Source organism: Eulemur rufifrons, chromosome 20 (assembly GCF_041146395.1).
Source record: "Eulemur rufifrons isolate Redbay chromosome 20, OSU_ERuf_1, whole genome shotgun sequence".
Lineage (NCBI taxonomy): Eukaryota > Metazoa > Chordata > Mammalia > Primates > Lemuridae > Eulemur > Eulemur rufifrons.
Window position 1 is genome coordinate 15,022,832 of NC_091002.1, and position 11,431 is coordinate 15,034,262.

General features: G+C 51.7%; 1 protein-coding gene across 1 annotated transcript; it reads left to right on the plus strand.

The window, feature by feature from the left end:
* Window positions 1-419: 419 nt before the first annotated feature.
* KCNS1 (potassium voltage-gated channel modifier subfamily S member 1) lies at window positions 420-4,764 on the plus strand. The gene is made up of 3 exons (XM_069496333.1): window positions 420-495; window positions 964-2,027; window positions 4,300-4,764. Exons 1-3 carry the CDS (start codon window positions 420-422, stop codon window positions 4,762-4,764), a joined length of 1,605 nt encoding a protein of 534 aa, XP_069352434.1.
* The last annotated feature ends 6,667 nt before the right edge of the window (window positions 4,765-11,431 follow it).

Consider the following 11,431-nt stretch of genomic DNA (forward strand, 5'->3'; position numbering starts at 1 on the left):
AGAGCTTCCTCAAGGCCCCAGGTGCATCAAGTGTGGATATAAACCGGTTTGCCTGACTCCAGAAGACAATGACGCAGGCGGATAATTTTGTAAACCCCGTGAGCCAGGCCCAATAAATATATTAGATCACTTAATGTTTCTAACCGCACTTAGAGGTGGGTATTTTTATCTCCATTTGACAGACTTAGGAAGGTGATGTGACATGCCTAAGGTCACACAAGAGAGCCAAGGTTCAAGGTCAGGTCTAACTCTACAGATGCTTTACATAATTATAAGCCAGTGGCTCTCAAACTTGACTATGTATCCAAATCACCCTTGAAGCGAGTTAAAACAGACTGCTGAACCCCCACCCCCAGAGTTTCTGGTTCAGTAAATCTATGGCAGGCTAAGAATTTGCATCTTTCACAAATTCCCAGGTGATGCTGATGCTGCTCGTCCGGGGAACACACTTTGAGAACAACTGGTCTAAACTGATTCCCCCAGCAGCCCTAGATGGTAAGTATTAACATCCCCACTTTGCAGAGCAGGAAACTAAGATTCAGAGGGCCGGCATGTCCAAGATCCCACAGTAGACTTCTGGTGTGCTTATCCAAGTTTGTCGGGGAACAGGAGACACCCTACATGGGCACCCACCAGGTGCCAGGACACCCTGCCATTCCATTGCTTTCATAATCCTTCAAGGTAGATCTCAGCATTTGTTTTCCGCAGAAGAAAGATGAAATGGGCATGCGGAGGGTCACTGATTTGGCCAAGGTGTCCCGTTGGGGGTTGGGGGATATTCAAATCCAGGCCTGACTCTGAGTCCAGAGGGCACTTGACAGCTACAGAGCATTTACCGCGTACCAGGTACTTCAGAGCCTCCGACACCCCCTGGCTGGTGGATGGAGCAAGATATTTTAACACGATTTTCCTGGACGGGAGGCCTGGGGACCCCTCCTCAGCGCGCCCCTCCGGTGTTCGCAGGTGGGAGCACTGCAGCCCCGGTGAGCGAGCCCCCGGAGCCCGACCCCGGGGAGCCTGACTCCGGGGTCCCCTGGCGGCGGAGCGACGAGGCGCTGCGCGTGAACGTGGGCGGCGTGCGGCGGCGGCTGAGCGCGCGCGCCGTGGCGCGCTTCCCGGGCACGCGGCTGGGCCGCCTGCAGGCCGCGAGGTCGGAGGAGCAGGCGCGGCGCCTGTGCGACGACTACGACGCGGCGGCGCGCGAATTCTACTTCGACCGGCACCCCGGCTTCTTCCTGAGCCTGCTGCACTTCTACCGCACCGGCCGCCTGCACGTGCTCGACGAGCTGTGCGTCTTCGCCTTCGGCCAGGAGGCCGACTACTGGGGCCTGGGCGAGAACGCGCTGGCCGCGTGCTGCCGCGCGCGCTACCTGGAGCGGCGCGTGGCGCGGCCGCGCGCCTGGGACGAGGACAGCGACACGCCGAGCAGCGTGGACCCGAACCCTGACGAGATCTCCGACGTGCAGCGCGAGCTGGCGCGCTACGGTGCTGCGCGCTGCGGCCGCCTGCGCCGCCGCCTCTGGCTGACCATGGAGAACCCGGGCTACTCGCTGCCCAGCAAGCTCTTCAGCTGCGTCTCCATCGGCGTGGTGCTCGCCTCCATCGCCGCCATGTGCATCCACAGCCTGCCCGAGTACCAGGCCCGCGAGGCGGCGGCCGCCGTGGCCACAGTGGCCGCCGGCCGCAGCGCGGAAGACGTGCGCGACGACCCGGTGCTGCGACGCCTCGAGTACTTCTGCATCGCCTGGTTCAGCTTCGAGGTGTCATCGCGCCTCCTGCTGGCGCCCAGCACGCGCAACTTCTTCTGCCACCCGCTCAACCTCATCGACATCGTGTCGGTGCTGCCCTTCTATCTCACGCTGCTGGCCAGCGTGGCGCTCGGGGGCAACAACCACGGCGGCACGAGTGGCGAGGAGCTCGGCCACCTGGGCAAGGTCGTGCAGGTGTTCCGCCTCATGCGCATCTTCCGTGTGCTCAAGTTGGCGCGCCACTCCACCGGGCTGCGCTCGCTGGGCGCCACGCTCAAGGTAGGACCTTAGCAGGCCGCGCTGGGGTGGAGGGAGGCGGGCGGGTGTAGCCATCGGGCAGGTTGGCGGGTGAACTTACAAACCTGCCACATCCAGGCGCACATTGAACTGAGACACAGTCCCTTGTGCCAGGCACAGAGCTAGATGCCAGGTGTACAGTTTCACATCTGGTCTGACCTTCCCAACAGCCCTGTAGGGAAGAGCTTACTGTTACCTCTATTTCCCAAGGAGAAAACTGAGGCATAGCTTTGCTTGTCTTTCCTTTTCAAAACAAACAAAAAACAAGACAAAGGTCACTTTTGATATATCCGTCAAACACAAAATAACACATAGCCCGCAGATGTGCAAAGCAGGATGCTAACTGGCTTCTCTGCCAGAGCCTTTCTTCTGCATTATCGGGGGCACAGACAGTCATAGGTCTCCCTTAATAGGCAAAGTCTAGAAATAGCCCCCGCACTAATACTGAGCCCTAAATCTGTGCCCGTTTCACATCCATTATCAATTTAGTCCTCAGGACAACTTCCTCAGGAAGATGCTATTATTTATTTTCTTCCCGTAGATGAAGAAGCTGAGGTTGGAGGGTTGGCTTTTAAAAGCCTGGTTGCAGTTTATTGAGCACCGTCCTTGTGCCAGGCACTGCGCTGGGGGTGAACCAGTGCCCTGGCAAGCTCACACTCAAGGCAGGGAAATTAGCCTGGTTTGGGGAGGGAGGCAAGGTGAACAGCTTGTGCCAAGGCCTGGAGAGAGAGCAGGATGAATGGCTGGGAGGGGGACATGAAGGGAAGAGGTGAGATTGCGGAGGTGAGTGGAGCAGGGTACTGAAGGGTCATGAACTCTTGGCCCACAACTTTGGATTTTATCCCAAGGGTGTAGGGAGCTAGCGGGGGGCAGGTATTATTGTGGATGTGGAAACTGAGGCTCCAAGAGGTGACAAGACTTGCCGGAGGTTCCTTAGTAAGTGGTGGAGCCTAGGGAAGAGCCCAGCTGTACTTGGTTCCAGTGCCTCATGCTCTGTCTCTAAAGCTCCCTGCAACCCTGCTGAGGATCCCCAGAAGATGGTAAAAGATCCCTTCCACCCATGGCTTAGTAAAGCCTCCTGCATGCCCTTACAGCAGGGCTACCAGGAGACTGGGTACCGGCAGGTGACCTGGGCAGAATCCTAGGGCACTGGGCAGGTATAGGGAATTCCATCAGCCAGACGCCCTGAGCTCAGCATCTCTGCAGGGAAGCTCCCTCTGCCCCAGAACTCGCCTTGCCTCCACCATGCAGAGAGCCAGGCCTGGTGCTGCCAGCTTTGTCTGCAAGGAGGAAGAAGAGGATTGATGGGAACTGCCGGGCCCGAGATACAGGTGTAAGATACCCCAGATGAGAGCCTTGAGGCTGAAAGTGAGGCCGCTGACCACCAGCAGCTTTCTCATCACCTGGAAATTTGCTAGAAGTGCAGACGCTCTGGCCCTACCCCAGATCTACTCAATTGGGTTCTGCTTTTTAAACAAGATCCTTACGTGATTCCGCCACACATTACAGTTGGAGAGTTCCTGCTCCAGGTTAGGGGTTCTCAGCCTTGACACTTGGGATCAGATAATTCTTTGATGTGGGGAGTTGTCCTGTGCATTGTAGGATGTTTAGCAGCACCCTGTCCTCTGCCCACTAGATGATAATAGTACACCTGTCCCAGTTGTGACAACCAAAAATGTTTCTAGACATTGACAAATGTCCCCTCAAGGGCAAAATTACCTTTCTGAGAATCACTGCCTTGGTGCTTGGCCTCAGGGACAGAGCAAACAGGGACTGCCATAGTGAAGTGCATCCTGTGCGTGGTCTAGGGAACTTACAGCCTCTCAGCTTCCTAGAGGGGCAAAAAATATTTTCCTACTTGTCAAAACAAATCAAAAGTACATGAAACCAACTCTGCATTGTGGAATATAAACTATGGTTCTCTTGGTCCTGCAACAGTGTAAAAATCACAAGCTCTTTGGTCACTGGCTGTTGCCACCAGTAACCCTCAAGTTAGATGAAGCACTGGTGGCCTAGCAGGCACCTTGGATGACAGAAATGAGGCCTGTGTTCAATCCCAGGGAGTTTTGCTTCCTATTTGAGTTGGAAGATCTTAGTTTGGAGTCAGGGGTTCTGGGTCTTGGTAGCAGCTCTACCTTGCTCTGTGACTTTGGACCTGTCCCTTATGCTCTCTGGGCCTCAGTTTCCCCATATACCCAACACAAGGTCTGTAAGCCCAGCCAGCTCTGATTTGGGTTCCTACATTCCCTTTCAGCACAGCTACCGTGAGGTGGGCATCTTACTGCTGTACCTGGCCGTGGGTGTGTCAGTGTTCTCCGGCGTGGCCTACACAGCTGAGAAGGAAGAGGACGTGGGCTTTGACACCATCCCAGCCTGCTGGTGGTGGGGCACAGTGAGCATGACCACCGTGGGCTACGGGGATGTGGTGCCGGTGACATTGGCTGGCAAGCTGGCAGCCTCGGGCTGCATCCTAGGGGGCATCCTGGTGGTAGCGCTCCCCATCACCATCATCTTCAACAAGTTCTCCCACTTCTACCAGCGCCAGAAGGCTCTGGAGGCAGCCGTGCGCAACAGTGGCCACCGAGAGTTTGAGGACTTGCTGAGCAGTGTTGACGGGGTGTCAGACGCGTCTCTGGAGACATCCCGAGAGACCTCTCAGGAGGGAAGGTCTGCAGACCTGGAGGCGCCCAGTGAGTCTCCAAAGCCACAGATTTATTAGAACCAGGGCTCCATGACCCCTTCCCACGCCCCTGCAGTCAGCTGGAACAGAGCAGAGATTCCTCCCCTCTTAAGTTCTTCGTGGTAGTGAACCTCTCAGGGCCACTCATGCTGGCCTGAGAAAGGGGACTCAGAAGCTGCACACCTTCCTCCCAAGGCCCGGGGCAGGAGATGGTACTACTTAGATTCTGCGAGATTCTGACAGCAGCCTGGAAGCCGTCCACGAAGCAGGCATGAGCAGGAGGGAGAAAGTCGAATGGATGCCAGTGATTCCTGAGCACCTCCTATATATTAGCCAGTGTTTGGCCCTGTGTTGGAGGATGAGAATTATCCCCATTTCACAGATGAGGAAACCGAGGCTCAGAGGAGCAATGACTCACCAAACCCACACAATAGAAGTAGCAGAGTCCAGTTTGGAATCCAGGCTGGTTGGTCTGCTGGAACCAGTGCTCCATCAACTCCCTCTTTCTTCTGACCTCACAAAGTTTGCATGAGGTTTTAAGGGGTTCCTGGATCCCCAAAGTTAATCCACAGGGTGAGAGGCCCCTTTCAGAGTAGGAGAAAGGACCAGACAGGAGATTTGGATGAATGACACCTGGACCTCAGCTATGGTTCTTTTCTAGAAGCTTCTGATAGGAGTCAGCTCTCAAAGATGAGTCTTGAGAGAGAGGAGAAGGGAACTGCCTCTTCAGCTGGTGCAAGATTTGCTAAGCAATACTCTCCTGCACCTTCCTCCCAGGGCTGACTTGATTTAAAGAAAATCTGAAAGGGCCTGAGGCCTCAAGTCTAGACCCAGCTGTGCCAGGACCTGCCATGTGAGGTGGGCCACTCCCTGCCCCCGTCTCCAGATTCCAGCCCATCTGTTGCAGGATCACAAGTCTATGACCCAGAGCGAGAGGAAAGCCAAGTGGAGAAGAGTGGGCACTAAATTCAAGCCAGCCCAGCTCAGAAATGTTGGTGGCAGGGGGTGTGCCATGCATGGACACCTGCCGCCCAGACCCCTCCAGGCTGACTTTGGGAATTCCCTCCTGCCCACCACAGAGACCTCCAGCCCTGCCTTGAGTGGCCATCCAGGCCCACACTCAAGACTTTTGGCCAGCTCCAGCCCCTCATCCTTGCCGGGGCACAGCTCTTATACTCACCTGCTGAGTCCTCTCCCCACTTGCTGAGAAGGTTGGGGGAGGAGTTCCCATACCCTTTTCACATTCTGTGGCTATAGCACCCATCGCTATATTGTCACTGCCTGACTGTGGCTCTATCTGCCCATCATACTGAGCCTCAAGACAGAAGACATTGTCGGAACCCCAGGCTTGGTGCAGAGTAGATACTTAGTAAATGTCGAGTAAGTCGATCAATTCTGGCCTCCTGGGTGCCACGCATGGAGAGTGAAGAGGAATAGCAGGGAGAGACCCAGTCCTCAAAGGGTGTGAACAAGACTGCAATGGAGGCCCTCTCAGCTCTGCCTCCCCGTCCCTGCTTAGTTCTTGAAGTTTTTACAATGACGTCCTTGTAGGTTCTTCCCTTACTCATTCAACAAATATCTATTGGAAGGACCTTAAGTGAGGGCTTCACATGTGGCCTGCAGACATGTTTTATTTAGCTGAACAGTATTTTTAGTATATTTTAAAAATTTGAATTTCTCTGGGTGAGGCGTGCACTCTCCCATTCCCCATAGCGTCTCGCCCGCCTGCTGCCCACACACGCAAACACACACACATACACACACACTCTGCTGTGTTAAGCCCAACCACTCCTCAGATTTACTTTACTTACCCACCTGGGCTCTGATTTACTGACTGCTCAAGAGATACAGTAGTGGATAAAATATATATCCCTATACTCGTGAAGCTTGGACTGGTAGGGGAGACGGACATTAATGCAATAATCACATAAATATATAATAGTGCGCTCTAAGTACAAGGAACTCTGAGTGTGTATAATGTAGCAGAGACCACTGCGCACGCAAGAAGGTCAGAGAAGGCTGTCCTGAGCAAGTGACGATCCAATCCGCCATCAAAAAGATAAGTAGCTAATTAGGCAAAGGGGTTCCTGGGAGGAATATTCCAAGCAGAAGGAACTGCATGTTGAAGTCTTACGTCATATGCAGGGCCTAGCACGTAGTGGGTCCCCAATTCACCCATGAATGCCAAGTCTCCGGATTGGAGCAGAGGCTGGAGCCAAGCCAAAGGGGCTGTCACGAATTCAGCACACTCCAGCCCTCCTGCACACTCGCCTTTCAACGTGGGGCCCCGATCAGAAGGGCTGCATGCACCACTCCCACGGTCTTGTCAAACACACCAAGAAGCCAGACGGCTTCCAGGCTTTCTGACCCGGCAAACAAGTCTCTAAAGCTGGAGTGGGCTGTGCCCCCCACAAGGTTGTGTGTGGTCCTGGCAGAATAGCAACGGACAACTCCTACTCCTGTGTGTCAGTGAAACCCGTTATGCAAATAAAGAGCCCTGCCCAGGGACACTGTATGGAGCTGGCTTCTCTGAGTGATTGGGGGTGGGGGGCAGCAGGTGGAGTGGCTTGGAATCCACAGTCTCTGGTTCCAGTCTTGGATCTGGCACAGGCTTTGTCTGTGATTGTACCAGCCAGAACACGTTGCAAGTGACAGGAATCCAGTTGGAGGGTAATTCATTAGAGTAAATCATTAAAATGAGGAACTGTTTCAATTAGAGTTCCTTGGTTGCAAGCAACAGAAATCGACTGACCATCTTAAGCAAAAAGTGAATTTATTGGAAGGTGTATTAGTTTCCAGTGGCTGCTGTAACTAATTACCACAAACTTAATGGCTTAACCAGGGGTGGGGAACCTGCGGCCTCAAGGCCACATGTGGCCCCCCAGATCCCCAAGTGTGGCCCCTCAACTGAATCAAAACTTCACAGAACAAATCCCTTTATTAAAAGGTTCTTAACCGCAGAAATGTACTCTCTTAAAGTTCTGGAGACCAGAAATCCAAAATCAAGGTGTCAGCAGGGCCACAGTCCCTCTAGAGGGTCTCGGGGAGCATCCCCTCCTTGCCTCTTCAGATTCAGGGGGCTGCCAGCACTCCTTGGCCTTCTTGGCATGTGGCTGCCTCACTCCAGTCTCTGCTTCTGGCATCACATCACCTCCTCTGTGTGTGTCAAATCTCCCAATGCCTGTGTCTTATAAGCACACTTGTGAGGACGTTTCCCAAGACCCATCTAATCTTGCACCAGCCAAACGGGAAATTAGTGGTGTTTTGGTAACAGTCATCACCCTGCAAGTTCTGTGGTGCAGGTACTATTCTCTGCAGCCTCCCCAAAGATGTTTCCACTGTTGATTTTTGTATTTTGAAATAGTTGTTCAAGTGGATTCTATTGGCCTTTTATTAATATATCATAATGGCCCTTACTCCGTGCATCAGGGAGCCAACGTGGGGATCTTTTCCAACTATCACTCAGAAACTGGAGACAGAGGATAGCTTTGGAATCCCACTAGGCCTCCAATGATGTGGACAAAAGTCAAAACACTATTTTTCACGATAGGCTGGCCTACAGTGGTGCTCTCGAACCCAAGAAATTGGCATCAGCTCAAAGTCTTCATCCAGGCTTCCTTGAAAGGTTCAGGTATTTCCCTTTCTCCAGCATCCAGTTACCCTGGTAAATGGCCACAGGTCCTTTTAGAAGGCGAGCGAAATATTTGCATTACACTCATGTAGCAGTACAGCAGAGGCCTTCCTCAAGGGTGAGTAGCATATGCTTCGATCAAAGGGACTTAGATCAATACACTAACTCAAGGCCGGGCGCGGTGGCTCATGCCTGTAATCCTAGCACTCTGGGAGGCCGAGGTGGGCGGATCGTTTGAGCTCACGAGTTCGAGACCAGCCTGAGCAAGAGCGAGACCCCACCTCTACTAAAAATAGAAAGAAATTATATGGACAGCTAAAAATATATATAGAAAAAATTAGCCGGGCATGGTGGCACATGCCTGTAGTCCCAGCTACTCGGGAGGCTGAGACAGGAGGATCGCTTGAGCTCAGGAGTTTGAGGTTGCTGTGAGCTAGGCTGACGCCACGGCACTCACTCTAGCCTGGGCAACAGAGTGAGACTCTGTCTCAAAAAAAAAAAAAAAAAAAATACACTAACTCAAGCCTAGTGTTGGGTGATGATCTGTAACTATCACAGTGACTCAAGTCGGGACTTTTTCTGCCAGAGCTAGAGAGTGTTTTTGGATTTTTTTTGTTTTGTTTCTTATATTTTTTTGGTTATACAAATCAAGTAAGGCTTTGGTGGGTTGCCTATGATTTAACTTTTTGGGGCCCTACATCCTGAGGTCTGGCCTCATCTGGAGCCTGCTGAATATCATAATGCTCATTATCACTTAATTTCTCAGGATTAAATGCTAACACCTGGCCTCCCACACCTCTGCATACTTCTTCCCCTCTGAAATCAGGGAACCTATTTCAAATTGCAGCCCCTGCACCCGGCAGCATTCCTGATCTGGACTTTCCTCAAAGCAAGGATAAAGTGTGAGGGCCATAGTTAGAGGTATTTGTGGAAAGGAGGCCCAAAATAGACTCAATCCAGTATCCTGTCTTCAGAAATCTTTAAATCCCTTCCCCTATATGATGCCAAGGATTTGGGGCCTTTAAGTTCCATTTCACATGGGCCAGCATTTGGTCCAGGTTTGCATTAGCCAACTCATCAAATTGTTAGAGCCCAGCCAGCTCCTGGAGCAGCACGGAGAATGCCAAATTCCTGCTAAGTGATTTCATATCAAGAAGATCAGCCTGGTCCAAAATTACATTTCCCCTTCCTTGATCAAGCACCACAAAAATACATTCCCACAAATATTCCCCAAATTTTGGATGGTGTCAATTAACACATTTCTGCAATGCTGCACGGGTCTAAGATTCTTTCCTACTCAGAGTCTACTTTTCATCCTCTAGGCCAGACTGATCCCTGCCTTCCAGCTAAGCAGCCTCGAGGGGTGGGGCAGGCAGGGAGTGTGAGGAAGGGTGTGAGCTGCTTGCACCCAGCGTTTTAGAGAACTTTGACGTTCTCCCACATCCTCTCAAATGACCATTCCACTTGTCATAATCCCACACCCTATCAATGCCTAAGTTCGTAAGAGGGAAGCAGGGCTGTGAATTCAACAACGTGCATAATTGGGTACCAACTCCGGCATTTGGAGAACTCAGCCCTACTGCCAATCATGAGATTCATTGGTTATAGAAATGCTGTACATGTCATTCTGCGCCCAAAAAGGAGGAAGGGGGATTGATATTTGGGCTTGCTTTGTGGACTCTCCCTTTACATTATTCTATGCAGCTGAAACAAAACATTCTATCACACAGCCTGGGCATTCCTCACTTCCTTAAAATCAAACTGTGACAGATGCTACCCCTTCTCTGAGAGCCTCATCCTCAGTGGTCTGTACATGTTCAGTACAGACACAATTTTTCCCTAACATTCTTGACCCATGGTTGGTCGAATCCATGGACGCAGCACCCATCTACACGTAGGGCAGACTGGGTTTTCCTGAGGGCTATAGCAGAGGACACTTTCATGAAGGTGTAATTTTGAAAGACACAAATCTGATCATGCCAGTTCCTTGCTTAAAACCCTCTGATGGCTCTCCATCAGGAGTGACCCCCAAATCCCTTCCCACGGACCACAAGGCCCTGCACACGCTTGGCTTCGCTCACCTTGTTTGCGCTGTTCCAGCCACGTGGCCGTCCTTCAACAAGCCAACTGTGGTTCTTGCCGCAGGGTCTTTGTTCTCGCCATTCCCTCAGCCTGGAGTGCGTATCCTCCGGTGTTCCACCCGCCTGGCCCCTTCCTCTTAGTCAGGTCTCCCTTCAAACGTCTGTCATCTCTTCAAAGGCTGCCTAGACCACTCTGTATGAAGCCATCTCTCCCAACACACGCTCTCCCACACGTGAACGCACTCATGGTACTCTCAACCCCACGCCCCCGTTGATTTTTACAGTACTTCGCCACTCTCTGAAATTATCATGTTTGCATGGTACATAGAATCTCTGTGAAAATGACAGCTACAAACCTAAACTGATCTCGGTGTGCTGTCTTGCACCAGTGACTCAAAACTCACCAGCATCGCTGCCACTGATGATGTGATTTTTCCGAAATAAAGAACAACTCTTGCTAAAGGCCCGAACAAAACAAACTATAAGCCTCTCTCCACTTCTACATAGTTCATTCTTAGAAAATTAACTGTAAAACCCTGTACAAAGTACTGTGTTGACATGTAAATGAAATTTAGTTTAATTTCGGATATTTATAAACAAGTTTTTCATGAAAATAAATATCCAGTGAAACCTGAATGTCGCACAGGACTGCCACTGCCCCTGCGTGAATGGCAGAACATCTAGCAAACCTGCCCCTGCCCACTAAATGCTGGTGGAGCCCCTCAATCCCTGCCACAACAAAACCCTCCCACACGTGTCCAAAAGCCCTCCTCGCCGGCAGTACTGCACACTGTGAGAATCACAGATTTATAGAAAGGGTGTGTGTTATACACCTCGGAGTTTGTGAGAAAAAAAAATGGAGTATTTAATCTAGAAGGCTCTGCATTGTGTCTGGCATATAACAAGTGCTGAATAAATGTAAATTCACTTCATCCCTCCTTCTCGCCGCCTTCTAGCCATAGATTTTCAGTCTGACCAACAGGGAACATCTGTC

What these genes read in the sequence shown, in the direction of transcription:
- KCNS1 (XM_069496333.1), top strand. Translation starts at nt 420, where the DNA reads ATGCTGATGCTGCTCGTCCGGGGAACACACTTTGAGAACAACTGGTCT. An exon ending in TCCCCCAGCAGCCCTAGATG is followed by an intron (nt 496 to 963) that starts GTAAGTATTAAC and finishes CGGTGTTCGCAG; the next exon opens with GTGGGAGCACTGCAGCCCCG. An exon ending in CGCTGGGCGCCACGCTCAAG is followed by an intron (nt 2,028 to 4,299) that starts GTAGGACCTTAG and finishes ATTCCCTTTCAG; the next exon opens with CACAGCTACCGTGAGGTGGG.